The sequence below is a fragment of the Hippocampus bargibanti genome, linkage group LG06, assembly GCF_051943395.1.
Source record: "Hippocampus bargibanti isolate YZ-2025 linkage group LG06, ASM5194339v1, whole genome shotgun sequence".
NCBI lineage: Eukaryota > Metazoa > Chordata > Actinopteri > Syngnathiformes > Syngnathidae > Hippocampus > Hippocampus bargibanti.
The window spans coordinates 26,361,260-26,389,146 of record NC_142739.1 but is presented as its reverse complement, the minus strand read 5'-3'; the positions used below and the strand labels follow the sequence as shown (position 1 = coordinate 26,389,146).

At 41.3% G+C, this 27,887-nt stretch overlaps 1 protein-coding gene across 1 annotated transcript in view; it reads right to left on the bottom strand.

The window, feature by feature from the left end:
- Positions 1 to 115: 115 nt before the first annotated feature.
- Positions 116 to 27,887, bottom strand: part of adamtsl4 (ADAMTS like 4) — a 47,759-nt gene continuing 19,987 nt past the window's right edge. Inside the window, exons 5-17 of the mRNA XM_088999014.1 lie at positions 23,436 to 23,538; positions 15,867 to 16,006; positions 14,235 to 14,439; positions 12,298 to 12,482; positions 8,500 to 8,614; positions 8,127 to 8,411; positions 6,895 to 7,024; positions 6,513 to 6,717; positions 5,194 to 5,367; positions 4,925 to 5,104; positions 4,669 to 4,848; positions 4,431 to 4,578; positions 116 to 2,674 (exon numbers count right to left, since the gene is read on the bottom strand). Of these exons, the coding sequence (XP_088855140.1) occupies positions 2,541 to 2,674; positions 4,431 to 4,578; positions 4,669 to 4,848; positions 4,925 to 5,104; positions 5,194 to 5,367; positions 6,513 to 6,717; positions 6,895 to 7,024; positions 8,127 to 8,411; positions 8,500 to 8,614; positions 12,298 to 12,482; positions 14,235 to 14,439; positions 15,867 to 16,006; positions 23,436 to 23,538 (2,184 nt within the window). The 3' untranslated portion in view covers positions 116 to 2,540. The remainder of the gene's footprint in view (positions 2,675 to 4,430; positions 4,579 to 4,668; positions 4,849 to 4,924; positions 5,105 to 5,193; positions 5,368 to 6,512; positions 6,718 to 6,894; positions 7,025 to 8,126; positions 8,412 to 8,499; positions 8,615 to 12,297; positions 12,483 to 14,234; positions 14,440 to 15,866; positions 16,007 to 23,435; positions 23,539 to 27,887) is intronic.

Here is a 27,887-nt window from a genome sequence, read left to right as displayed (position 1 = left end):
GGTGATATAGTCAAAAAAATGGATTTGGATAGACAATAGCTTCACTGTAAACTTGAGAAAACGCTTATGAATCGGAACATGACTCAATGGCGCCACCCATTGACAGTAACAGAAACACTTTTTTAATCAATAATCGCAAGTCTATCTTCATCTTTTGTTTCACTTTTATTGAGTTCACTTCGCGTTATGATACTAAGTTTGTCGCACTGTTTTTGTGTGTCTATATGCGTGTACAGGAATAACAAGGTGCATTTGTAATCAAATCTGGTGGATGCTAGAGAGGAAAAACAATAAAACAAACAGCATAAAGTAAAAATAATAATAATAAATTACCGGTACATGTTCTTTGATATAGATAAATTACCATCCTTTCCTTTACATACATGTCTAAAGTCACTACGAGAGAGTCCAAATTTGGAAAACACGCGAATGAATTGAAAACTAAACATGGAGATTTTTTTTTTGAAGGTAGGTGCGAATCGATCGCGTGGACGACAACAACTACATAAAACTATAAGCGCATAACTATGTTCAACACATTTTATCCACATGAAAAACATACATAATATACAGATGGTCTCACCTTACAAGTGAGAGCTGATTTTGTGCCGTGTGAGGTAAAAAAAAAAGAAGAAAAATGGCGATGGGCTTAAACATATGAGGCTACTCACAAACATACAGTATATACATTGTGGTCGATATTTACCGTCAAGACAAGGCCGGGATGAGGATGTTTTATGACTTGTAATATGAAATTTCTGTTGACTGTGAACTGGAAACAATGACATTTGTTTGATTTTAACGATAACCACAATCGCATAACTGCCAACTTCTGGAACAGAAAAGCTGAGCGACACGCCAGGGTCTAGGTTACTGCGCATGCGCAGTAAACTGCCTTTACTTCAGCTTTTTTAATCATTTCAAATACGGTCCGGCGTACTACAATTTTATACAGGCATTTATACGAGCAGCTATTAGCCAAGGTTGACAGGTATGAAATTCAAACTCGCGTCATTTTCACCTTTTCTTGAGCGAAGTCTAACTTCTGGAAATGCTTGGGAGTATTCCTCACGAAACGACAGTAGTTTACTTTTCACACTTTTTGTTGATTTTTCTCCGGCAGACGCCATGACACGACAATGCTAAGAACGATGCTAACTCTTGAGTCTCGATTGTAGGAATGAGTTGTCACTCTGGATTCCAGGAAAGACCCGGACCACGCGCATGCGCAATTTCATCTAAAGGAAGCTAACAGCTAGCACTGTGCCGATCGCCTGTTTTGAATTATTAACGTAGAGTACAGTATTTACGATTTAGGATTCATTGTTTTTTTTTGGAACCCGTAATTGTCATTAACCCGTGACCCGAAATGGGATAATGAAAACCGTAGGTTTTAACGACAAAACCGGAGTGGTTGGCAGGTATGCAATCGGAGTGATTTTAAACTGAGCCGTGTGACATCACCAAATGGACTTTTTTGCATGTTTACAGTCCAACATATTTGTTCATTCAATGGCTCCTTTGGTTTATCTATTTTTTAGCAATACAAGCTAAAAGGGCACTTAAATGGAACATTTTGGCAAAAAAATATGGCAGAAAACTATAGATAGTTAACAGTTGAGAGGCTGAAGGATACACAAATATAAAAAAAAGTACAAGCAGTCCACTATGTCCTGCCGCGGCTTGGAATTGAAGCGGATTTACGTCGAACAGGAGATGTGAGGCAGTCTCTTTTCGTCAATGGATGCGACAGCTTCGTGTTTGCGTTCAACGTTTAGCTGATAGCAGACGTGTACATTTCACCATGACGTCCCTGATCCATTGGTGAAAAGGATGTTTTGATTCTCTCCACTTTCATTCTAGAACTGCTTCATACAACAAAGAGGGTGCAGAAAGTGCTTAAGAATGAATGACTCCGTTTGCGTTTTGTTCTTTTGACTTCAAGATGGCTCCGACAGAGTGGCTGTATTTACAGCAGCTCCTGTATTTTGTTTTTCTACATCTTCCTTTCCTTTCTTCTTCCGTTCATAACTTTGCTGCTGTGACTTGTAAATGTCTCCACTGCGAGACTAATAAAGGCTAATCTAATCCAATCCAATGATGCACATTTTCTCGTTTTCCTTTATGAACCTCTATGTTCACGATCGGCGTAAATCTGGCACGGCGTGCGGCAGATTTATGGTTCTAAGGCACGTTTGAGAAAACGCTGGAAATTTTACAGACCGGTGCAGAAAGGCGGCTTTGGGAAAGGAGGGAGGGCTGCGCCGCGGTGGGAGTGGAAACAGTCGACTTCAATCAAGGTGGTTTGTTGCATTGCACGCTGCTAAGTGAGCATTTACAGCCTAGCCGCAGAGTCAATTATATGCGGCTGCTTTCACATATTTTTTTTTTTTTTTGTAAGGCAAACCACTAAATGTGATCGACAACATCCTTCTCCACAGGTGAAGGATCTACTTTGGGCTTTCCGTGGTGGCGTAGAGGGTTTTGGTTGGGCGACGAGGGCCCAATTTTGAACTTGTGCATCGCCTGCGAATGGCGTGTCAGTGTCTCTTGGCACGGAGTGCTGCGCTGTGCGTACACGAGGCGCAGCACGCCGTCTTGTAGTAGGAGTAGACGCAGAGTCTGGCCTGCACCACCATCACGCAGTTGTGCCGTCTGTCCTGGCAATTCTCGTCTGTGGTTGCAAAACAAAGCAAATAAAAATGTAACACATTGCAATACAAATCATTAATCAGGTCCAAAAATGTACTTTGTACACTATAAAATCATAGATAGACATTGTTATCGGAATATTTACAAAAATTACCAATTCATTCACTCGGGTTCATTTTTATTCCCATTTTTATTCCCCATTTTTATACCAATTCATTCCCGGTTTATTTTAGTTATTCACTGCCTGACGATGTGCAAAAATGTGTCCACTCCAGTGCCAGGGTTTTTGTCATTTTCACTCAAATTGCAGGACTCACAGAATATTGAGTTGTAGGACGACATTAACATTCAATACAGCGTTAGAAACAGTAGACACTCTTTATTTCATCAGAAAAAGTTAATTCCTAAATTATATGGGTTTGAGGTTATCTGAGCTTGAAATGGGGGCAGCTGTCGAAAATATAATAATACATTTTATATGTATGCATTGCATTTGTATTATTATTATTATATGGAAAAAGTTAAAAAAATAAACCATTTATTGGGGGTGCGCCTTATACTATGGTGCGCCTTATACAACAGAAAATAGGGTAATTCCTAAATTATATGGGTCTAGGGTTATCTGACCTTGAAATGGGGGCGGCTGTCCAAAATGCAATGCATACATATTATATAAAATGTATTATATTATTAATAATAATAATATTTATTATTATTAATATGTATTATATTATTATTATTAATAACATTTATTATTAATATGTATTATATTATTATTATTAATATTTATTATTATTATTATTATTATTATTATTATTATATGGAAAAAGTTTGAAAATACACCATTCATTGGGGGTGCGCCTTGTACACCAGAAAATAGGGTAATTCCTAAATTATATGGGTCTGGGGTTATTTAAGATCGAAATGGAGGTGGCTGTCCAAAATATAATGCAATGCATACATATTATATACAATGTATTATTATGATTATGATTATTACATGGAAAAAGTTCAAAAATACACCATTCAATGGGGGTGCGCCTTATACACCAGAAAATAGGGTAATTCCTAAATTATATGGGTCTAGGGTTATCTGATCTTGAAATGGGGGAAATGCAATGTATACATATTATAGATATTTTATTATTATTATTATTATTATTATTATTATTATTATTATTATTATATGGAAAAAGTTTGAAAAACATTTGCCAGAGGTCTGACCAGCTTTATCACCCACCCCACCCCTCCCAAATTTGTTTGGGTTTTGTTTTTTTTTCATGCTTGGGAGCCGATAAAGCGCTGGCCATGGCCTCAGGCATTGTTTTTTTTTTCTTTTCCACAAGGAAAGTGTGAGCGCTTTGTTCCAGTTTCAGCTGTTGTGCGAGAGATTACTGTATAAATCAATATGTATTGTATTGTATTTTGTACAGTCGCCCCCATTTTAAGCTCATATAACTCCAGACCCACCTAATTTAGAAATTAACTCTTTTATTCCTGATGAAAGAAGAGAGTGAAAGGTTTCTAACGCTGTCATGAATGTTTATGTCGTCCTAAAACTCAATGTTCTGTAGGTCCAAGAATTTGAGTAACAATGACAAAAACCCTGGCACTGGACTGGACACATTTTTGCACATTGTCTGGCAGTGAATGAGTTAAAATGGCAGTTCGCCCATATGTACATTCCCGTTTCCCATCCGTGTTCTACTTCCAAATGCCGATCGCTCGAATGCAATTGGAGTAAAATGAGCGGGCGCGCGGTGCGATTGGTCTCCAACCTGGCACTTGCGGGCTGCACGGGATAGTGTTGCAGCTTTGTTCCTGTTCGGGTTTGATGTCCGCATCACAATTGTGGCTGTGCCTTTTGTCCGCCGTCAGACACCGTACCTCCCTCATCTGGAGGCCTTTCCCGCACGAGCGAGAGCACTGATGATGATAACACACAAAAACAAATTATTAAGCAACATTTGTTTTCGTTCCATTTCGTGGCCGCCACGCACGCGTTGCCCGTCTCACCGCGCTCCACTCGGTGGTGAACCACCGCGCTTGGCAATCGCCCATCTCGCACTCCCGCACGGCCGCCGGTTTGTCGTGGTGAGCGCATTCATCCGAAGGCACGACGGTGAAATCGTTGTCCGTCTTCCGGATGCAAATGACATCGCTGCGTTGGGTTCCGTTCCCGCATGGAACGTTGCACTGGGAAATGGACGTCACGTCCACTTGATTGGAAATGAAAACAAACGGAAACGGGCGAACTCGGCGGCGTTCGTACCTGCGTCCACGGGCTGCTGTACCAACCGACCACGGGCACGCAGGGACCGCCGTTGCAAGCTTTCAGCTCGGGCGGCTTGTCCCCGACGCAGCCGCCCGCGCCCTCGCCCTCTCGAACGCCCCCTCGCGTCAGGCACACCACCTCCCTCTTCTGCACGCCCGGCCCGCAACGCGCCGAGCACTTGGGAGCAAGCGGAGCGGACGGCGGGTTACGGACGGGAAAGCCTCCCGTGCATTTTTTTAGCCGTTGGCGGGGGGGGGGGCACTCACGGTGGAGGACCAAGTGGACGAGTACCAGTTGGTGACGCACGGGCCCATGTTGCACTCCTCGCTGCCCAGCGGACGAACACGGGAACTGCACTCCATGTCGTTCACCACGCTACCTTCGTCGCTCACGCAACGCACGCTCCTCGTCCTCTTGCCGACGCCGCAGTCCACCGAGCACTGTACACACACACACACACACACACACACACACACACACACACACACACACACACACAAATGCCTCTGTCATAAATTCTTTATCCTTTGCATAGAGCAATTTATATTAGCCCCATATGAATGAGTTCAACAGGCCTCAAAGAAGCCTTTACGAATCCCACTGCAGTTCTAGGTAATGTGATTCGCTGCTGGCTGTCATATACTGCCCCCTTAGGGGCAGTATAGGGAAACACAACAGAGGGTGTGAGCATTTAATTGCAATGCAATGTACTCAAAATAATATAAATAACAATTTAAAATTAAGATGTTTGTCAGGATTTTAAAATATATATACTTTTCAAATATATTTTATGTTCTATACATGAGTACATTGTAGGGAAGGATTATTTTTAAATATGTATATATATTTATAGATATGTATGTATTCAAATTATATTTTAAATTACATTTATTTAAATTATATTTAAAATTACAAAATAAAATGATGTTATATTTATAACATTAGCTATTGATCTTTTACAAAATATATGTTTGTTTACAAAATGTATATGTATATATATATATTTATTGTAATTGTATTTTAAATGACATCTATTTAAATGATATTTAGATTTTCTTAATAAAATGATGTTATATTGATATATATATATATATATACATACACACACACACACACATATATATATATATACACACACGCATATATACACACACACATACATACACACATACATATACAGTAAAGTCTCGTTATATCGATATTCAAGGCAGTCCGATTATATCGATATAACCGGGACTATCGATATATCCGACCCTGTTTGCATGTAATTTTCTCAGTGCGTGCATAGAAATAGTATCGCTATAACCGGGACTATCGATATATCCGATATCGATATAACGACACTTTACTGTATATATATATATATATATATATATATATATATATATATATATAAACATCTACATATATATAGATGTATATGCTTTTTATATATACATATACGCTTTGTTACAGCTGCATTTTTTATTGAATTGTATTAAAGAATTACTGCAGTAATTGAATTAAATGCAAAAAACCGAGAGCTTTTACAGCCAAAGTGCAAATGGTAGATGTGTATTCATATTTTTTTTAATTTTTTTTTTACCGTGCTCCAGTCCAAGCCAACCTCCCAGTGTGAGCACAGCTGCAACTGGCAGACTTGAGTCGACTCAGGAGGGAGCAATCCGGCGCAGCGTTGAGGGTGAACCATGGTGGAACGGTTGCCGAAACTCTGCCTGCATTGCAGCTGGCGTTGTTGAACGCCGGGTCCGCACGACACGCTGCACTCCGACCAGGCGCTCGCCTCCCAGCTGCATGTAACGAAAAATGACATCATCACCAATACGGAACTTTATACAAGACGGAAAATCCTCTAAAATAACAGATTTTGTGAAGTCTCAAACTTTTTTTCAAAATAAAAGCAGGAACTTTTCCAGAGCTCTGATTCAAAAACAAACGAGCATTTGTGTGTGTGCGTATTTGCTCACAATGGCGGACAGGCGTGCATATTGCAAGGCTCCTCGTCTGGTGTTGGCTTCGCGGCAGAGTCACATTTCCTCTCGGGCACTTGCTCGTCCGTGTGACGATCGATGCAGACGATCTCTCGATATTGATGGCCTGCGAAGAGAATGCTGGGGTGAGACGTATACTTGCACATGGATACGGCGGCCACACGAGGGAGACACAGCACATCATGTAAAACTGGTCAGGACACCGTCACTCAATAGTGACGTCATCGGACATGGCAGATGGGCTGTTCTGAATCCAGTGGTGCCTTGAAATGAATTCCTTCTGTGACCACACTCGTAATTCAAAGCAGGATTATCTTAAATCATATTTGACTGAAATGAATGGAAATGCTACGTAACGGGCATTTAGTAAACAAAATTAGCCCTCCATTATGTTTCAATTCTGAACTCATTCACTGCCAGACGATGTGCAAAAATGTGTCCACTCCTGTGCCAGGGTTTTTGTCATTGTCACTTGAATTCCAGAACACACAGAATATTGAGTTTTAGGACTACATAAACATTCAATACAGCGTAAGAAACCTTAAGACTCTCTTTTTTCATCAGGAAAAAAACAGTTAATTCCTAAATTAGATGGGTCTGGAGTTATATGAGCTTGAAATGAGGGCGACTGTCCAAAATATCTTGCAATACATACAGTTTATATAGCGCTTGAACAACAGCCGAGGCTGTAATAAAGGGATATGCTGCCCCCTTTTGGAGAAGAAAAACATTGCCAGAGGCCATGGCTAGCGTGTTATCGGCACCCAAGCATGAAAAAACTAAATCCGAACAAATTCAAGAATGGCATTCTACGTCATATTTTCAATTCCCAAATAAATTAGTGAATGACAGTGAATGGGTTAAAAAAAAATTATAGAAATGGAAATTAAATTATTTCAACAGATTCACTGTGTGTGTCCCGGATACAGCTCCTTGCAGAGGATAAACAATATGTGACAGGGAGTACTGTTATATTGAATGCCGAAATGTTTCGCTCTGCTGTTTGTATTGAACTATTAGTCACTTGATGGGTTACGTAAGTGTGTTAGCATTAGCATTAGCATTAGCATGAGTGCAAGTGTTTGTTTTCAATGTTGTCCATGCTGTTAATTCATGTGAAGTTGCATTGTTATGGATCATAAGGTCCTTTTGTGTACTTTTTGAGTACTTTTTTTTTTTTTTTTTAGACGGAAGCGGCGGGGTCGAACCTTTGCCGCAGGAAGCGGAACACGGCGTCAACGAGCCCCTTCTCCAAACAAACGGCGGCTGAGTGTCCAGTGGCAAGTCCGTTCGAGGTGGGATGCGAGCGTACCGGTTGGGCGCGGAGGCGTGACGGGGTGCCGATCTCTCGGCGGCCCAGCGATCCGACGGCAGGGGTGCGAATAGAGAGGAAGAGGAGGAGGAAGATGAAGAGGAGGAAGGGAAAGAAGGGTTGGACTGAGGAGGAGCGACGGCAGGCGCAGGCTCTTGGACGACGGACACGCTGTGGGCGCCTGCGCACAAGGAGGACAAACAGGAAGAGGACATTAAGATGGAGACATGACAGCGACGACGCATTTTGACTGGCGCGAACGTACTGACCGCGAAGGGACGCCCTTCCCTGCGTTTGCCTCTCGCTGGCCGTTTCTCCTTCCGACTTCTCCACGGGGATGTAAAACTCGTAGTCAATGCCCGGATTCTGCTGGTGGAAAATGATCTGCGCAAAAACACCAGGCAAGGGAATTGTCACACGTAAACAGATAATATAACAACACCTGCAGGCATATATTCTTTTTCCTCTGCGGGGATAAAACGACTATCCGCCTTCCCGGGTCACTGCAGTGCAATTTAAAAAAAATAATAACAACATTGCTATTTTCTTTGACTTTATTTGTGACTGCTTGAGTGACGCACACGAGGCTGCCCCCCTATTAGCCACAAGGAGCGGCACGATGAACTGGGTTGTAGCATTCAGTTACTTCCGGGTGGAGTGAACGCTGGCGCAAATGGCTGCCGCTGCTCATCCACACAAACTGACTGTAAAGTGTCCTTGAGAGTTCTGAAAGGCGCTTGGAAATTAATTTTATTATTATTATTATTATTACTATTTTTTTTCTTTATTTTCAAGTTTTTTTTATACCACGGTTTACAACTGAAAATCAGTTCTCAACCAAACTGAGTGAACCTGAATGCACCACTTGCCCCCACCCCCTCCGCATCCTTATTCATCACTTCCTGGTGCCGTGTCTCATTGTAATAATAATAATAATAATAATAATAATAATAATAATAATAATAATAATACGAAGAAGAAGAATCATAATCATAATAAGAATACATTTCATTTGTGTCCAACGCATTAGCCTTGTGCAGCGTTCCATTGTGGCTTAGAATGTTCGTATTGTTCAATCACGATTAAAAAATACAATTAAAAAAAGCAGACATTGATTACATTGATTGTAATGAGAAATGTTTCGGTTTTTGACCAAATTGGTTTTCGAACAAGTTTCTGGAACGGATTATGGTCGAAAACTGAGGTTTGAATTTATATGGATAGATGGATGGATGGATAGCAAGATAGATAGCTAACTAGATAGCTAGCTAAATACATAGGTAAGTAGAAAGCTAAATAGCTAGCTAGCTAGCTAGATAGCTAGCTAGATAGTGAGACATTGATTACATTAAAAAAAGCAGACATTTATTACAAAGATTATAATGAGAAATGTTTCGGTTTTTGACCAAAGTGGTTTTTGAACAGGTTTCTGGAACGCATTATGGTCAAAAACCGAGGTTTGACTGTATATGGATAGATGGATGGATAGCTAGATAGATAGGTAGATACCTAGCTAGCTAAAGAGCTATCTAGCTAACAAGCTATCTCGCTAGCTAGATAGATAGATAGATAGATAGATAGATAGATAGATAGATAGATAGATAGATAGATAGATAGATAGATAGATAGATAGATAGATAGATAGATAGATAAAGAGCTATCTAGATAGCCAGGTAGATAGATGGCTCAATAACCACATAGATAGCTAGATAGATAGCTTGATCGATCGTCAGATCGCTAGCTAGCTAGATAGATAGATAGATAGATAGATAGATAGATAGATAGATAGATAGATAGATAGATAGATAGATAGATAGATAGATAGATAGATAGATAGATAGATAGATAGATAGATAGATAGATAGATAGATAGATAGATAGATAGCCAGGTAGATAGATGGCTCAATAACCACATAGATAGCTAGATAGATAGCTTGATTGATCGTCAGATCGCTAGCTAGCTAGATAGATAGATAGATAGATAGATAGATAGATAGATAGATAGATAGATAGATAGCCAGGTAGATAGATGGCTCAATAACCACATAGATAGCTAGATAGATAGCTTGATCGATCGTCAGATCGCTAGCTAGCTAGCTAGCTAGATAGGGCGTTAACGTGCAAAGTTGTCGCTGATCTGCTGCATATTGCGCGCATGCATGCAGCACGTGCACCTCACGTGAAGCATACTCGGGCAGTCGAACACTTATAATGCCAAGGTCATCCAAACATAACTCAGCGGGGTTCCCGTTTTAATGTGCTTTTATTTTGCCATCTAAAAAAAAAAAGCAACAATGCGTGTGTGTGTGTGCGTATTGACGTGAAGAGACAGGACATGCAGGAAGTCACGCTCTGCTGACTATGAATCCTAATAGGAAGGTTCTGATTCCATTTGGATCGTGAAGAGTTTTGTGTTTTATTTATTTTTTTTATTTATTTTCTTCCAAGCGGCACCGCCCCGCACAGAGATGTTGAATTTTCATCCATCTGGAAATGTTTTCACTGGATCCATTCACTCACTGCGCAACTTTAACTTGTTTGCTATGCCTGAAGGCTTTCGCCTCTCTACTTTGTAACGTTAAGACTCGATTCTCACAATGAGCAAAATCATTTTAAGACAAAAAAACTTTACTGTTTGTACCTCGAAAAAAAAGAGTTTACCAATAAAGTAAAACAAGTCAAAATCTGTTGTGTGAGGGTTTGTTCACTTTTGTTTTGTTTTGTTTTTCCACCTCCTACCCCGAAATGGCTGCAGGCAAATCTGCTGATGACTCCCTTTTCCTTTAATAAAATCTTAGCCTGAGGTTAACGTCATTATTAGCCGTCCCGCTATCTGCGCTAATCCGGCTATAATGCTAACACAATGTTATCTAGCATCAAGATCTCGACACACACCAGGGGGGAAAAGACTGCTTTTCCGATTTTATACTAATACTAATACTAATACTAATACTAATACATTGTATTTATAAGCGCCTTTCAAAACTCTCAAGCGAACTATACAGGAACAGGATAAGAACTTTTTTTTTCTGCGGGTGAGTAGCGGCAGCCAGACGCACCAGCGTTCACTCAACCCAGAAATGTACACTACTAACTCAAATATAAAATGGCCATCGCAAAAATAGTTCCAAACAATTAACTATAACTAGTGCCGTACTGATGAGATCAGAGAGTAATTGAGAGGTTACTAGTATAAAATGGTCATCGCAAAAATAGTTCCGAAAAATGAACTCGTGCCGTACTGATGAGATCAGAGAGTAATTAAGGTTAGTAGTATAAAATGGTCATCGCAAAAATAGTTCCGAACAATGAACTAGTGCCGTATTGATGAGATCAGAAAATAATTGAGAGGTTAGTAAAAAAAGCCAGATATAAAGCGCCTTACAAAACACTCAAGTTTGGATCGTTTTATAATAATAATAATCTTTTTCATTTCAAAGCGCCTTTCAAAACTCTCAAGGTCACTTTACATGCTCAGTTTTTCTGTGGGTGAGCAGCGGCAGCCACACGCGCCAGCGTTCACTCAACCCAGACGTAACTAAAATAGATAGAAAGTTAGCTAGCTAGCTAATAGATAACTAATAGCTAGCATGCTCGTTAGTTAGACAGCTAATAGATAGCAACTAGATAGCTAGCTAGGAAGCCTGTTAGATAGCTAGATAGCTAAATAGCTAACTGGGAAGCCAGCTAGAGAACTAGCTAGATAGCCAGATAGATAGCTCACAACGCAGGTTTGACTGTATATGGATGGATGGATGGCTAGATAGATAGCTAGCTAGATAGGTAGATAGCTGGCTAGATAAATAGCTAGCTAGCTAGTGAGCTAGCTAGATAGATAGCCAAATAGATAGCTAGATAGATAGCTAAATAGATAGATAGCTAGTGAGATAGCTAGAAGTTTTGTAGTTTTAGCACAAATTGTAGCCTGCACGGAAAATTGAAGTCGGCGTGACGCTTATTGATTAGATGACTTTGGAAACACAAAATAGCATCGCAAAGAAAGTTTGTTTTTATGATGTGGACTAGTTTCCGCGGAAGCCATTTTGGTGCAGAAATGGTCTACTCACATAGAGCTGCAACTGGGTGCTGGTGGGCCCGGGCGCCCTGAGGGACTCCCCTGGTTTATCTTCCCCCTCCGCCTGCGCTCGAGGTCGAAGGTAAGTAAAGGTGGTCCCGCCCGCCTGGTATTCCCCCGGGGGGTCCACGGCCCAGCGGCCGTTCACCACGGAAGCCCCCGTTCCGCTTCTCATGGCTGCGGGGTGAACAAGGTGTGTCAGAGGCACTAAAGTCACTTAGTCAAAACACACCGGGGCGCTCTCATTAGCGAGCGCAAGCTGTCAAGACAAATAGACACGCTCACTTGGCTTGGCCCTCAAACAATGTGAGCCTTATCTTCTCCGACTCTGCCCAGCCACAACATTTACAATCTCCCGCTAAAGCAGGCAAACAAGCAAACCTCGCACCCCCACTGCCTGAAGGCCAAACTCGCATTTTAAAACAGACACATTGGTGCCTCCAGATACAAATTTGTCGCATTCCGTGACCACGCCCTTGGCACCAAAACACTCGTTTCATTTCATTTGATAATAATAATAATAATAATAATACATTTCATTTCAAAGTGCCTTCCAAAACTCCCAAAAATCACTTTACAGAAGTAACTCAAATAGATAGAAAGCTAGCTAGCCAGATAGCTAATAGATAGAATCCAAACTAGGGTGCGGAAAATCATACTGGACCCTCCGCACCCTGCCCACCACCTTTTCCAGAGACTCCCCTCAGGCAGGCGCTACCAATTCAAATCCAGCAGACTTTTAAACAGCTTCTTCCCCCAAGCCATTAACTCCTTGAACAGTATCCCAAATTGAACTGTATAGTGCCTCTTTGCAATTTTTTGATGATACTAGTGCAACGTGTTTGACCGGAAACAAATTCGTTGTGTGTTCTACATACTTGGCAATAAAGATGATTCTGATTCTGAGATAGCCAGCTAGTTAGCCAGCCAGCTAGACAGCTAATAGATAGCTATTACTTCCGGGTTGAGTGTCCCCTGGCGCATGTGGCTGCCGCTGCTCACCCAAAGAAAAACTTATCCTGTGACTGTAAAGTGACCTTGAGAGTTTTGAAAGGCGCTTAGAAATAAAATGTATTATTATTATTAATTGTTAAGCAGCTAATCAGGTATTGATCATATCTCAAGTCATCTTTCCCCATTGAAATACATGGTCATAGCATTATTCCGTTTCAGCCGACACCCCCATTCAAAAAAAAAGCAGAAATATTTTGAAAATGAATATTTCCATGAGGAAAAATCAGCAATATGACATATCGTTTCTTAAAAAACAATTTTGAATTCTTTGTCGAGGACAAAGAAGATATGCACGTGAGTATGAAACGTATTATTATTATTATTATTATTATTATTCATTACGATACTTTTTTAGGGTCACGGTTCTGCGATTTCCCACACTCCATTTTGATCTTTTTTTTTCCAGACTGCAGTTCCACTTTCACAGTTGTGTTTAACCATATTTGTTGGAGCGAAGAAGAGAAAAAAAGAAATAATAAAAACAATATTACTACTACTAATAATAATAATAATAATACATTTCACTTTGAAGCACCTTTCAAAACTCTCACGGTCACTTTACAGTCACAGGATAAAGGATTTCTGTGGGTGAGCAGCGGCAGCCACACGCGCCAGCGTTTACTCACCCCGGAAGTTACTGAAATAGATAGAAAGCTAGCTAGCTAATAGCTAGCTCCAAGATCAGTTTTTTTCGCAGAGTCATCCTGGCATGATTATTGATTGATAATGAATTTTCAAAAACGTATTTTTGACAAAATAAATCATAAATATCGACACGAAAATCGTGTTTATCGATATGTCATTGATTCCAGTCATTGATCATTTTGTCCATTTTTCTTTTTGTATAAATTTCACGCATATATTCATCAGTCATGTATGATTTTCGGTTGTCACGTTTATTCGCATGGCGCTCACCCAGATAGTTGGGACTGGCCCGCCTCTCCGTGATGTTAATAAAAGTGGCCCCCGCCGGAATATCCAAGATCTTGTGGTATCCGAGGGGAACGCTGACATTTTGGAAGCTGCCCGTCACCTTTTGACACGCCTGGTCCCGCCCCCCGCAGACACCGCATTTGTCCAGATTCGAGCCGGAGCCCAGGATGCCGTCACAGCCCTCGGTCTGGTGGCCATCGGAGGAAGGTCGACACAGCAAAAACAAAAAGGGGTGGGGGGGGGGGGGGGGGGGGTGAGGACAAATAGACATTGCGATCTTGTAAATATTTCGCATTGCGTCGTCGTAGTTTCTGTCGCCGATGTTGTGCAATTTGGACTTTTACGAGCGTGATCGCTGCCAAATGCTAACAGTGTGAATTCATAATACATAATATATACATAATACAGTGATACATCGGCCTACGAACACTTTAGTTCACAAACTACTTTTCGGCGGACGGATTAAACCACACAGCGCCACGGTGGCTGGCGGACGAGTTTTCGATGGATAAACGCCAAACCGCACGGTCGAACAGCGCCACGGACTAGTTTTCCATACCCCCATATGGTTTGCTATCGAGTGCTGTTATGGGACAAAAAAAGACCCCACCACAGGCTAGTGTTAAGTCGAAGAGGACACAAAAGAAAATTAGAAAAAGGAGATCCTCGAAAAACCCGAACGAGGTGTGCGTTTTTGTATGATTTTGCGTCCCAGTCCCGGTATGCTAAGTCGGCCATTGCAACGTGCGGCTAAGGGTGTTTCTTTGTTGTCTAAGAAACGGTCTCAGGCAATACAAGAGGTTGAAAAACGTCTGTTCATTTGGATTAACGAAAAGTAGCTAGCAGGGGACGGTGTGAGTGAGGGTATTATCGCTGAGAAAGCACGGCAACTTCACTCAGATATCATCAAAAGGCAACGACATCAACGGCCATCACAAAGGTAAATTATAATATTATACAGTGCAGTTTATTTCTCTAATTACAATACAATAGCACATTCATCATACATGAAATAAGGTATATTTTGTGTAGTTTTAAGGCTTACAAAATTAGAAAGTAGAAAATTATGTTTTATGGCAGGGGTGTCAAAGTCATTTTTTGCCGCGGGCCACATTGTAGTTATGGTTTCCTCTCGAGGGCCGTTATGAATTTGGGGAACCCATTAGAATGTTTAAATCCCTTCAAATATTACATATAGAGCACACAGCAAATTAATGAATAACTCGTTTTCAAATCTGAAATCAAGAATAATGACTTTTATTGTGGTTGACATCCAAAAATATGAAATTTTGGTTCAGATTTTAGCAATCATCATGGAATTTAACAAGTTTGATTTGCTTTTGCGGGCCGAAAAAAATGATGTGGCGGGCCGGATTTGGCCCGCGGTCCTTGATTTTGACACCTGTGTTTTATGGGGACCTGGGAACTGATTATTCTCATTTTAATGGTTTTCTATGGGAAATTAATTTTTGGGAAACATTCTTTTCGCCTTACACTGTCTGGGAACCAATTACGTTCATAAACAAAGTGACGTCGGTTGCCCTTTAAATAATGTTAAAAATGTCACTTATGTTGACGAAAAGCACCGTCACGGGAGGGTTTCGCCGAACTCACCAGACATTGTCCCTGGACGCACACGTCGTTGGAGGTGACGTTGAAGCAAGGCGTCCCGTCTCGCACCTGCTCGGCCTGCCGAACGTAGAAGCGATAGCCCGCCGGACGGCACGTCAGCTCGCATTGCTTCTCCGGACCGACTGAAACACACGTCGAGAGCGTCAATGCATTGAGATGACTCAGCTCGTCTGAGCTCATCAGTACAGCACTGATATTCGGCATCAAGTACAGTGATACCTTGGCTTACGAACTTGATTGGTTCCCGGACAGTGTCTAAGGCAAAAATTGTGTATCCCAAATATGTATTGCCCATAGGAAACCATTAAAATAAGAATAATCCGTTCCCAGGTCCCCATAAAACATAATTTTCTACTTTCTAATTTTCTAAGCCTTAAAACTACACAAAATATACCTTATTTTATGTATAAAGAATGCGCTATGGTATTATAATTAAAGAAATAATCTGTACTGTATAATAAAGTGATTTTATTTACCTTTGTGATGGTCGTTGATGGCTTGATGGAATGGATTGCTTTTAGCATAAAGTGTCTCGAGGAGCTCTGGGTTGTACATCTTGGAAGTTGTGATATTGCGACAGATGCAAGCAGACACACTAGAAACTTCATTAATAGCTGGTTCCCTTGCTTGTCTTTTCATTTCAAATCGAACTGATAGCCAGTGCGGGTTATGTGTGGAGCCTGATTGATGGGAATTTTAACCTTGCAGTCTACACTCTGCCTTTGAGCTGTCAAAGTTGAAACAAGTCCAAATTTTACTGCATTTTATCCATTTTGACACTCTCTTTTCTCAGCCTGTCTTTTTAATGTTTAAACCACCTCTCCTCACTGCTGCGTTTTTGACCAATCACGTGGCTTTAACCGCAGACTCGGGGCGGGGAATAGAGGACAAAAACAAGCCGGCAAAAAAAAAAAATCGGCAGCCATTTTGTTTTTTTGGAGAATGGCTTCACTCTCTCTGTCTGTAAGCCCTCCCCCGTCACTGCTGCGTTCTTGACCAATCACGTGGCTTTAACCAATGACTGGGGGCGGGGAATAGACCAAAACAAGCCGGCTCCCATTTTCTTTTAGGAGAACGGACTCGTTCTCGAACGACACATCACTCATTGTGGCAGCTCGGTGTGTATCCCGAAAAATAGTTTGTATGCCAAGGTAAAATTTTCCTAAATTTAACGTTCATAAACCGAAAAGTTTGTAAGCCGAGGGTGTTCGTAAACCGAGGTATCACTCTATTGTCTGCTGTGGCGTCAAATGACTTCTTTCAGGAACGAACGCTCCCAAACAAAGTGATCAGTGTCAATTCCCCCTCGCAAGTGAGCACATGCCCACGAAAGAGCGAGACCTTTAATCACGAGCAAAGGCTAAGATTTACGAGGAGCCTGGGAGGCCCACGCTTCACCGTGAAATATATGGAACTGTTTATGGGGAGGAAAGGGGGGGAGGGACCTGAGGGAGGTTGGAGGGCTGCTTCAGAAGAAAACAGCAACATTTTTGAGCACTCACATCGACTAGAGAACTCCGATATGTCACAGGGGGAGACAAAGTGCTCCGCAAGTGGATTTTTACAATGAGCTAATGTCTTAACGTGTTACTCGAGGTACTGAATGCAGCCAGTTCATTGGCACATTTGTGGAAGGAACCCTTGATTAAAAAAAATATAAAATATGATTACAAAAAAAAGAAAAAGAAAAAAAAAGATTGTATTAATAACAACAAAAAAAAAAACGTCCAAAAAATTTCGACCACGACAGTCACGGACGAACTTTCCCCCGAGCACCGATTGGTCAAGCAATGTCATGTGATCATCTGAAGCAAACAACATAACAAATTGACATCTTGAGTCGGGTGTTGTTGAATTTGTTCGCATTTTGTTTTTTTCATGCTTGGGTGCCAATAAAGCGCTGGCCATGGCCTCTAGCAATGTTTTTTCCTTCCACAAGGGGACAGCATTTCCCATTTTTCCATGTTCGCGCTTTATTTCCAGCTTCAGCTGTTGTTAAAGCGTCATATAAAGCAATATGTATGTATTGCATTGTATTTTGGACAGCCGCCCCCATTTCAAGCTCATATAACTCCAGACCTATCTAATTTAGGAATTAATTATTTTTTTATTGATGGAAGAAGACAGTCGAACGCTGTATTGAATGTTTAGGTAGTCCTAAAACTCAATATTCTGTGGGTCCTGGAATTTGAGTGACAATGACAAAAACCCTGGCACTGGAGTGGACACATTTTGCATTGTCTGGCAGTGAAAGAGTTAATGGCTGCCCCGTTGTCGATTTGGTGAAGTCGACCGTCACTCGAGCATTGTACATCTTTCGCTTGCTAACGTCAACATCAGTCTCGAGCTCGGTGTTTTTTAAAGGCACAGAGTTTCAATGTATGCTAACTATTAGCATTGAGAGTTTCAAAGCACTTTCATCATAAGGAAATATATATTCGAATGGCAGTGAATGAGTTAAAAGCAACTACGAAGCTGTAGTATCCATTGATGAAAACAGACTTTCTCGCATTTCCCGTCCCATGTAAATCCACTTCAATTCCAAACCGCGGCAGTTCCACATACACATATGTGACTTTTAAAGGCACAGAGTTTCAATGTATGCTAACTATTAGCATTGAGAGTTTCAAAGCACTTTCACCATAAGGAAATATATATTCGAATGGCAGTGAATGAGTTAAAAGCAACTATGAAGCTGTAGTATCCATTGATGAAAACAGACGGTCTCGCATTCCCGTCCCATGTAAATCCACTTCAATTCCAAACCGCGGCAGTTCCACATACACATATGTGACTTTTAAAGGCACAGAGTTTCAATGTATGCTAACTATTAGCATTGATAGTTTCAAAGCAGTTTCATCATGAGGAAATATATATTCGAATGATATATTTGGACATATACGGTTCACGTGCAGACGGGTAATATATAAAAAAAGGAGAATTGAATTTTCAACTCCGCCGGGGTTAGAAGTTGCATCCCATAATGAAGCGGGTCGCTGGAGATTCAATTGAATCGTCCATAATAGCGTCATATGTTCCATTCGCTCCCGAGCGCTAAAAGAATGAGTTGATGTTACTCTCGGAAAGAATGTGCTTCCAAATAAAGACGATTCCTTTTAAAAGTGACAAAGCGTTTGCGAAATGACAAATGCAGGCAGCTGGTGGCTCCTGGGATCCACATTCTCTCAGAGGTTGGAGACTGGAGGTGTTATGGGGTTAAAGTCCTCCAGCAATGGACGGACGGGTCTGTGCGTATATGAGAGATAGCGAGATAGACATGAGCTCATAGTGGGAGAAAAAGGTCACAGATTGAGTTGCAAGTCGGAGGATGGGAGGGTTGGGGGAGTGAAAAGGCCCAAAAAAGTATTTGTTTTTTTTGGGGGGGGGGGTGGGGGGTACATTTTTAACTCATTCACTGCCATTCACGAATTTATTTGGGAATTGAAAATATGACGAAGTGCCATTCCCGAATTTTTGGGGGTTTTGTTTTTACATGATTGGGTGCCGATAAAGCGCTGGTCATGGCCTCCGGCAATGTTTTTTTTTTAATTTTCCACAATAGGGCAGCGTTCACCTTTTTTTCCATGTTAGCGCTTTGTTCCAGCTTCAGCAGTTGTTAAAGCGCTATATAAACCAATATGTATGTATTGCATTGTATTTTGGACAGTCACCTTCATTTAAAGCTCATATAACTCCAGACCCAGATAATTTAGGAATTAACTATTTTTTTTCCTGATGACTTACGACCGAGTTCCGTTCCGACCAAACGGTCGTAAGTCGAAGCGGTCGCAAGTCGAAATCCATTCAAAATGTTGAATAGAGACTCAGAGGCTAAATGACGCGCAAACTCCCCCTCTTAAAATGTTAAAAAATAGGGTCTGGAGGTCGTGGTCGTAAGTACGGGTGGTCGTAAGTATGGGTGGTCGTAAGTCGGGCTGGTCGTAAATCGGATGTCACCTGTATAACGAATTGTAATCCCTCCTCCGGACAGACACACCCGCCGGCGCTTTTATTCGATGAATAATTTAACGGACCTTTGCGCACCCGCCGACGGCCTCAACTGCTACCATCACGCTACGCGCGCAATAGCTAACGCTAAAGCTGCTTCGCATCGCCCGGCCCAACTGTGCAGCCTTATTCGCTCATTTCCACATCACTCAATATAGGCCAGACCCGCCTTTTTGGCATCGCAGATTCAAGCTGATGATAATGAACGCTAAATGGAGAAAAACAATACCCGTGCTAACCATTTGTTGCTACATTTAGCTATAAGGTCGACACGTATGATATAATCAAAACTAAGTTGCTACTTTTGTGAATTTCATCGACTAAGGAATGACAGTAGACTAAAAATGTGTCTTTCTAGCCAGTCGTAGTTATTTTTTGAGAGATTAGACTTTAGACTGTGCAGATCAAAAAGTCAATCTTGGGGGGGGACAATATCAAGATAGACTTAATTCGACCTGATTCTCTCCTCTACCGCTCGTGTCCCTCTGTCATTTTCAGAGCTCACTGGTGTTCAGACAGCGGAGTATTTGTCCTCTAAATATACTTCCTCCCCGCTATCGCTCCATCTAAACACACTCGGGCAGAAAAAGAGAAAGCGAGAGGCATCGCTGGGGCAGGAAGTGATGGGAGGGGAGCCTGCTGGGGGGTGTCGGGGGCAGGCAAGGGGGGGGGTTGACGCCTGACAAATTGAAAAAAGAACAACACCTGCACGTGGGGGGGTTGACGCCTGACAAATTGAAAAAAGAACAACACCTGCACGTGCAGCGCTTATATAGGACTTTTGAGCGCTTTTCAGACACTTTTGGGAGGTCTCGGCATTGGGCGGAGTCGACATGACGGTGACTTGTGCGTTTACTATCAAAATGGCCGCCCGTTGATAGCAAAATTGTTTTGAAAAAAAAAAAACTGTATTATATTATTATATACATACATACATACATACATACATACATACATACATACATACATACATATTGATTTATACAGCGCTTTAACAACAGCTAAAGCTGTAACAAAGCGCTAACATGGACAAAAGGCAAATGCTGGCCCATCGTGGAAGGGGGGAAACATTGCCAGTGGTCTGACCAGCGCTTTATCGAAAGAAAGACTAAAAACCAAAATACGAAAAAAATTCTGGAATGGCGCTCCACGTCACACTTTTCAATTCCTGAATAAATTCGGGAATGGCAGCGAATGAGTTAATGAATAAGTAGTTTTCAAATCTGAAGTTAAGAATAATGACTGTTATTGTGGTTTACATACTACTACTACTACTACTACTATATACTACTACTAATATACTAATAAAATATACCAATAACACCAATAAGAGTACCAATAGTGCAAATACTACTACCATTAATAAGACATATTAGCGATATATTAGCTATCATTCTATCTATTTGAGTTACTTCCAGGATTAGCGAACGCGGGCGCGTGTGGCTGCCGCTGCTCACCCACAGAAAAACTTATCCTGTGACTGTAAAGTGGCCTTGAGAGTTTTGAAAGGCGCTTATGAATGAAATATATTATTATTATTATTATTCAAAGTCAGTTTTATTGTCAAATATGCTAATATTCATGACATACAGCATAGATGAAATTACTGTCCTCTCGGACCCAGCGTGCAAGGCTGTAATGACTTACATACATAATAAACACGAAAACGGCAATTTGCCGGGAGAGAGATTATTGTTATTATTATTACAGTCAAGTCTCGTTATATCGATATTCTCGGGAGTCGGAAAAAATATCGATATAACAGGACTATCGATATATCCGATCCTGCGGCATGTAAATTTTCTCCTTGCGTTCATATAAATAGTATCGTAATAAGCAGTACTATCGATATAACCGATATTGATATAACGAGACTTTACTGTATTATTATTATTATGTTGACTTATTTTTCAGCGAATCAGAACATGGCTTGCTTTTGTCTCTCAATGATGTATTATTATATAATATATTTTTATATAATATTATTACATAGAGTAATGTCTCGTTATATCGATATCGGATATATCGATAGTCCCGGTTATATCGATACTATTTCTATGCACGCACAGAGAAAATTACATGCAAACAGGGTCGGATATATCGATAGTCCCGGTTATATCGATATTTTTTCGGACTCCCTTGAATATCGATATAACGAGACTTTACTGTATTACTATATAATATTGAAGTTTCTAACAGCGCCTTTAAAACCAAAGAATTTCCGAAAAGCCCAAAGAATACCAAAGGCGGTCCATCTACATCGCTTTCATGTGACACTTGCATCCTATCGCCTCCCTTTCGCTGCTTCCATTTCTTTTATCTCATTCGGCAAGAATCTGCTGAGAGCTGAGTCAAAGCAGGGAGGAGAAACTTGGCAGCCTTGACTGGCAGACAGAAAGGGGAGAAGTTGGATGAATGAGGGTGGAACAGAAAAATAGAGGAAAAGGTATTTTGTGCGTGCGTGTGTGTGTGTGTGTGTGTGTGTGTGTGTGTGTGTGTGTGTGTGTGTGTGTGTGTGTGTGTGTGTGTGTGTGTGTGTGTGTGTGTGTGTGTGTGTGTGTGTGTGTGTGTGTAGAAAAACTGATTTTGTAATGGCATTAAAAAATGTTTTTGTAGCACTGCTAATGTTGGGACGTGACTGTGAAAATGATAAATTAGCTATGATTGCTAAAAAAAAAGAGGATATTTTTGTTTTGTTTTTTACAGTCATGCATTGAGGGAGGTTTTAAATTTGTTTCCTTGACTACGCTCCCAATCTCAAATCAACTGTCCCAATTGAAATGAATGTCAATGCATTTAATTCGTTCCAGGAGCAACAAAAATCACACTTTGATGAAAGGCAAAGAGTATTTTAACTCATTCACTGCATGACTATGTGCGGAAATGTGTCCACTCCTGTGCCAGGGTTTTTGTCATTTTCACTGAAATTGTAGGACTCACAGAATATTGAGTTTTAGGACTACATAAACATTGCAGCGTAAGAAACCTAAGACACTCATCTTTCATCAGAAAAAAAGAGGTAACATTGACTGGGGTCTGACCAGTGCTCTATCGGCACCCGCCGCAAGAAACACCAAATATATTTGGAAAACTTTTATATACAGTAAAGTCTCGTTATATCGATATTCAAGGGAGTCTGAAAAAATATCGATATAACCGGGACTATCGATATATCCGATCCTGTTTGCATGTAATTTTCTCCGTGCGTGTATAGAAATAGTATCGATATAACCGGGACTATCGATATATCCGATATCGATATAACGAGACTTTACTGTATTTATATCTTATATTTGTAAAACTTTTTTCATTCATTGAAGGTACACCTTATAGTCGGTGCACCTTATATATGGAAAAAGTTAGAAAACACACCATTCATTGAGGGTGCGCCTTATACTCCGGTGCGCCTTATACGCCAGAAAATACACTAAGTTGAACATTCAGGTCTGTGTTTTGAATGTGCCTAAAACTCAACAGTAACTTTACGACTTGGCAGTATCTCAAGACTGGTCAATGGGAGACGCCTGCTCAGTGTGTCCTCACCCTCCGTGAAAGGCTCCCAGTCGTAGAGACGATCCATGAACTCTTTGGCGTTGAAAGCGGCGCACTGCTCAGCTCTGGAATCCAACGGGGCTCCGGCGCACACCTGAAAGACAACAAACAGAGCTTTCAAACAACCGCGGAGCCATCTTATGAATGTTGTGTCGTCCAGAGAGGCAATTTTGAAAATCACAGGAAGGGGTTAGGGGGGGAGGGCGGCTAATAAAAAGAGGGGAAACAGCTCACACACACACAGTCCGCACGCGGCATTTTGGCAGCCTGCGGAGCACTTTGCCATATGGAAGGAATAGATTTTCTGAAAGCGGCCAACCGAGCACATAAATCCACCTTGGCTTTCAGTTTGCCACCGCAAAATGCGTGCGGGTCCAACAACACGTGTGTATGGCTTGAGGATCCCGCCTTGAGAAGAAAGACGCATCAGCGCAGAGCGCCGATGCGGATGTGGAACTGCCGCGGCTTGGAATTGATGCGGATTTACGTGGGACGGGAGATGTGAGGCAATCGCTTTTCAGCAATGAATGCTTCAGCTTAGTGTTTTCTTTTCACTCATTCACTATAATTCGAATATATATTTCGTCATGGTGAAAATGCTTTGAAGCTATCAATGCTAATAGTTAGCATACGTGGAAAGTCTGTGGCTTTAAAAGTCACACCTGGCCTGAGACTGACGTCAAAGTTAGCCAGTGAAAAGTATACAATGCTCGAGTAGGTGACGGTAGATTTCACCAAATCGAAGGGCCGTTGGTATTATCTCATTCACTGCCAGACGTGCAAAAAATGTGTCCACTCCAGCGCCAGGGTTTTTGTCATTGTCACTCAAATTCCAGGACCCACAGAATATTGAGTTTTAGGACTACATAAACATTCAAGGCAGCGCTAGAAACCGTAGACTCTCTTCTTCCATCAGGGATAAATTGTTAATTGCTAAATCACATGGGTCTAGAGTTATCTGAGCTTAAAATGGGGGTAGCTGTCCAAATTACAATGCAACACATACATAATTGGTTTATATAGCTCTTGAGCAAAGACTGAAGCTGGGACAAAGCGCTAACATACACAAAGGGCTAATGCTGCCCCACAGAATTTCTCGTTTTAGGACTACATAAACATTCAAGACAATGTTAGAAACCTGAGACTATCTTCTTTCGTCAGGAATAAAGAGTTAATTCCTAAATGATATGGGTTTGGACTTATATGAGCTTAAAATGAGGGTGGATGTCCAAAATACAATGCAGTACATACATATTGGTTGATATAGCTCTTGAACAACAGCTGAAGCTGTAACAAAGCGCTAACATGGAAAAGAGGGAAAGAAAAAGGAAAAACATTGCCAGAGGCCATGGCTAGCGCTTTATCGGCACCAAAGCATGAAAAAATAAAACCTGAACATATCCGGAAATGGCGCTCTACGTCATATTTTCACTTCCCAAATAAATTTGAAGCTTCGGCCACAGAGGTTAAGACTCACCTGACTCAAGATGTCAATTCCTAAATTAAATGGGTCTGGAGTTAAATGAGCTTGAAATGAGGGCGGGTGTCCAAAATACAATGCAATACGGGTTTATATAGCGCTTTAATAGCAGCTGAAGCTGGAAAAAAAGTGCTAACATGGAAAAAGGGGAAATGCTGCCCTCTTGTGGAAAAGAAAAAAAACATTACCAGAGGCCATGGCCAGCGCTTTATTAGCACCCAAGCATGAACCATTTCGGGTATAGCGCTCGACGTCATATTTTCAATTGCCGAATTAATTCGTGAATGACAGTGAATGAGTTAACATTTAGCTTGTAGCAGACGTACATATTCCACCATGATGTCCCTGATCCACTGGTGAAAAGGACATTTCAAAAATATCTTTGTGAACGACGGCTAACGTCTTGGAAAAAACTGTCTCGTGAAGGTGTTCTCACACATTGCAAGGATTCCCCCCCCCTGACCGGAGTTGTCGAATGAATTGTTGCAGCCCTTCAAGCGGAATGTGATAAAAACCAGGATGACGTCTGCGGTTCCAACGCCGCGTGCTCTTTAACTGCGAGACCGCAATTTATGAAAGCGAACGGGACAAGTGCATGTGTGTTCACTCTCCAAAAAAACAAACGCTACAACATTTTGACGGTCCAGCACCAACGGACATCAACAAGGACGGTTTGTGGTCTGCGGTCTTGGCAAAACGTCGCAATTTGTGGGCGGCTACGAAATGTTAGCGCGCTAAGTGGAAACACAAGTGGAGGCGGTGGTACGTCAGTATACAAACAGCGCCCGTTCGCGGCCTCTAATGGCTCGCGGCGGATGTAAACACACGGTGGGCTCTTATTCCAAGTGGGTGCTTCCTCTGCGGTGGACCAATGACAGTGGAGCGGGGGGAGGGCGGGGGGGTTAAGTGCGTTGAGGGTGAGCAGGTGCGAAATGAGCCGCCGTCGTCTAGTTCACGGCCGCTTTCGACGAAATCTTGTTTAAAAAAAAAATAATAAAATGAAAAATTGCACGCGGCCGACGCTAACCAGACGGCTTTTTGTTTATACGGCGGCAGCGCCTGGTCTCCAAGTCAATACCGACTGTTACCGTGACGACCACTTTTGGTTAGCATATCGTGACACATTCTTGGATGGAGTGAAGTGTTGCCTTGAGATAAGAGTTCAATTTGTTCCGTTCGCTTCGTTATAAGAGACAACATACATATTTCAACTAAACATTTGCGATTAAAATGCTTAGAAAAAGTCATTAATTAGAGCCACCCAAAAATAAATAACTAAATAACTAAACTAAACAAACTAAACAACAAAATAACTAAATAACCAGATGAATAGATAAATAGATTAATCAATAAATAAATAAGTGACAAAAAACCATGGACAGGCCTGCTCAAATATTTTTTACAAACATGTCAAAATTAACAACACAAAAATAAGCACTAAACATCCAAATCTATAGGAAGCCCTGTTCAAATTGCTCTAAAATTGCTCAAAACCTGCGCCTGTTGTTGCTAACCGCTAGCATCTCAATGTGGTTTTGCATTGTTTGTTAGCATGAAGCTAATCAGACTTATTCACAAGACAAAGCAATGTCGTTCGAATGACATCGTCGGGTCCTTGTCTTTGTTTGATGTTAATGTTGACAGTAAATTCCAGGAGCAGACGTGAACATTTCACCATGACCTCCCTGATCCACTGGTGAAAAGGACGCATTGATCCTCTCCCTCTTTTATCTAGAACTGCTTCATGCAACACAGAGGGTGCTGAAAGGGCTGAAGATTGAATGACTGTGTCTTTGTGTTGTCATATTTTTTGTTCTTTTGACTCCAAGATGGCGCCGCGAGAGTGGCTGCCTTTACAGCAGTTCCACTATTTTGTTTTTCTACTTCTTTCTTTCCTTTCCTCTTCCTTTCATCACTTTGCTGCTGTGAAATGTAAATTTCTCCACTGCGAGACTAATAAAGGCCAATCGAATCCAATCTAAAACTCTAGGAAGCCAATTGATGCTAAATGTTAGCATCTCAATGTGGTTTTGCATTGTTTGTTAGCATGAAGCTAATCATGGGGGTTTCGTTCATCGTCTCAGTTAGGTAACCCTCCATCGTTCTGAAATTAATCCGGAAAAAAAAAATCGTCCAATCACGGCAGCGATCAGGTTGATAATCTGAACAACGGTGCTCTCACTTTGCTCCCCCTTCGGGAATGTCACCTTGCCCTCCAGAGGTCAACCCCCTCCCGAAAAAAATCCAATCGGGTCACATCTCGGGCCGCACACGCGCCTTCCCTCGCACAATCGCTCATTGTTGCGCTAGCTGCCACCAATCAACTTCGTTGCCGGTAAACTGCTTGAGTGGATTTTTTTTTTTTCGCGGGGCAAACTTGGCCTGCTGGAATAATCAAGGAGTGAACTGCACTCAAAGCCAACACACGAAAACTCCCTTCCTCATTTCATTGCACGTCTTTACGTCATATAGTGTGAGAGTTTGCCATTTCTCGCCCATTTCCTAAGAGAGAGGGAGGGGAAACAAGAAAAACGAAACAACAAAATTAAGGTATCAATCTTGATACAATGGGGAAAAAATGGTCCATTTTCAAGTGGAACGCTTTCATTTGGTTTCAGTCAGTGGGATGATCATTCCATAGCAGCTGTAGCTTTTTCTCATATGTTAGCATGAAGCTAATCAAACAAAGCTATATCCTATGCAGCTCACTCACGTGTCTGTCTGTCTGTCAAATTTCCCCTTTGTGGGACTATTAAAGGCTTTCTGATTCTGATTTATTTGTTTACGTATTTATTTTTGTTTATTTATGATTTCATTTCTTCATTCACTCATTGATTTGTTTATGTATTTACGTCTTTTTTTGTTTCTTTATTTATTTAATGCATGTATATTTACTCATTTAGCAATGTATTTATTGTATTATTCAATTATGTTTATTTTATTATTTTAATTATTGTTTTACT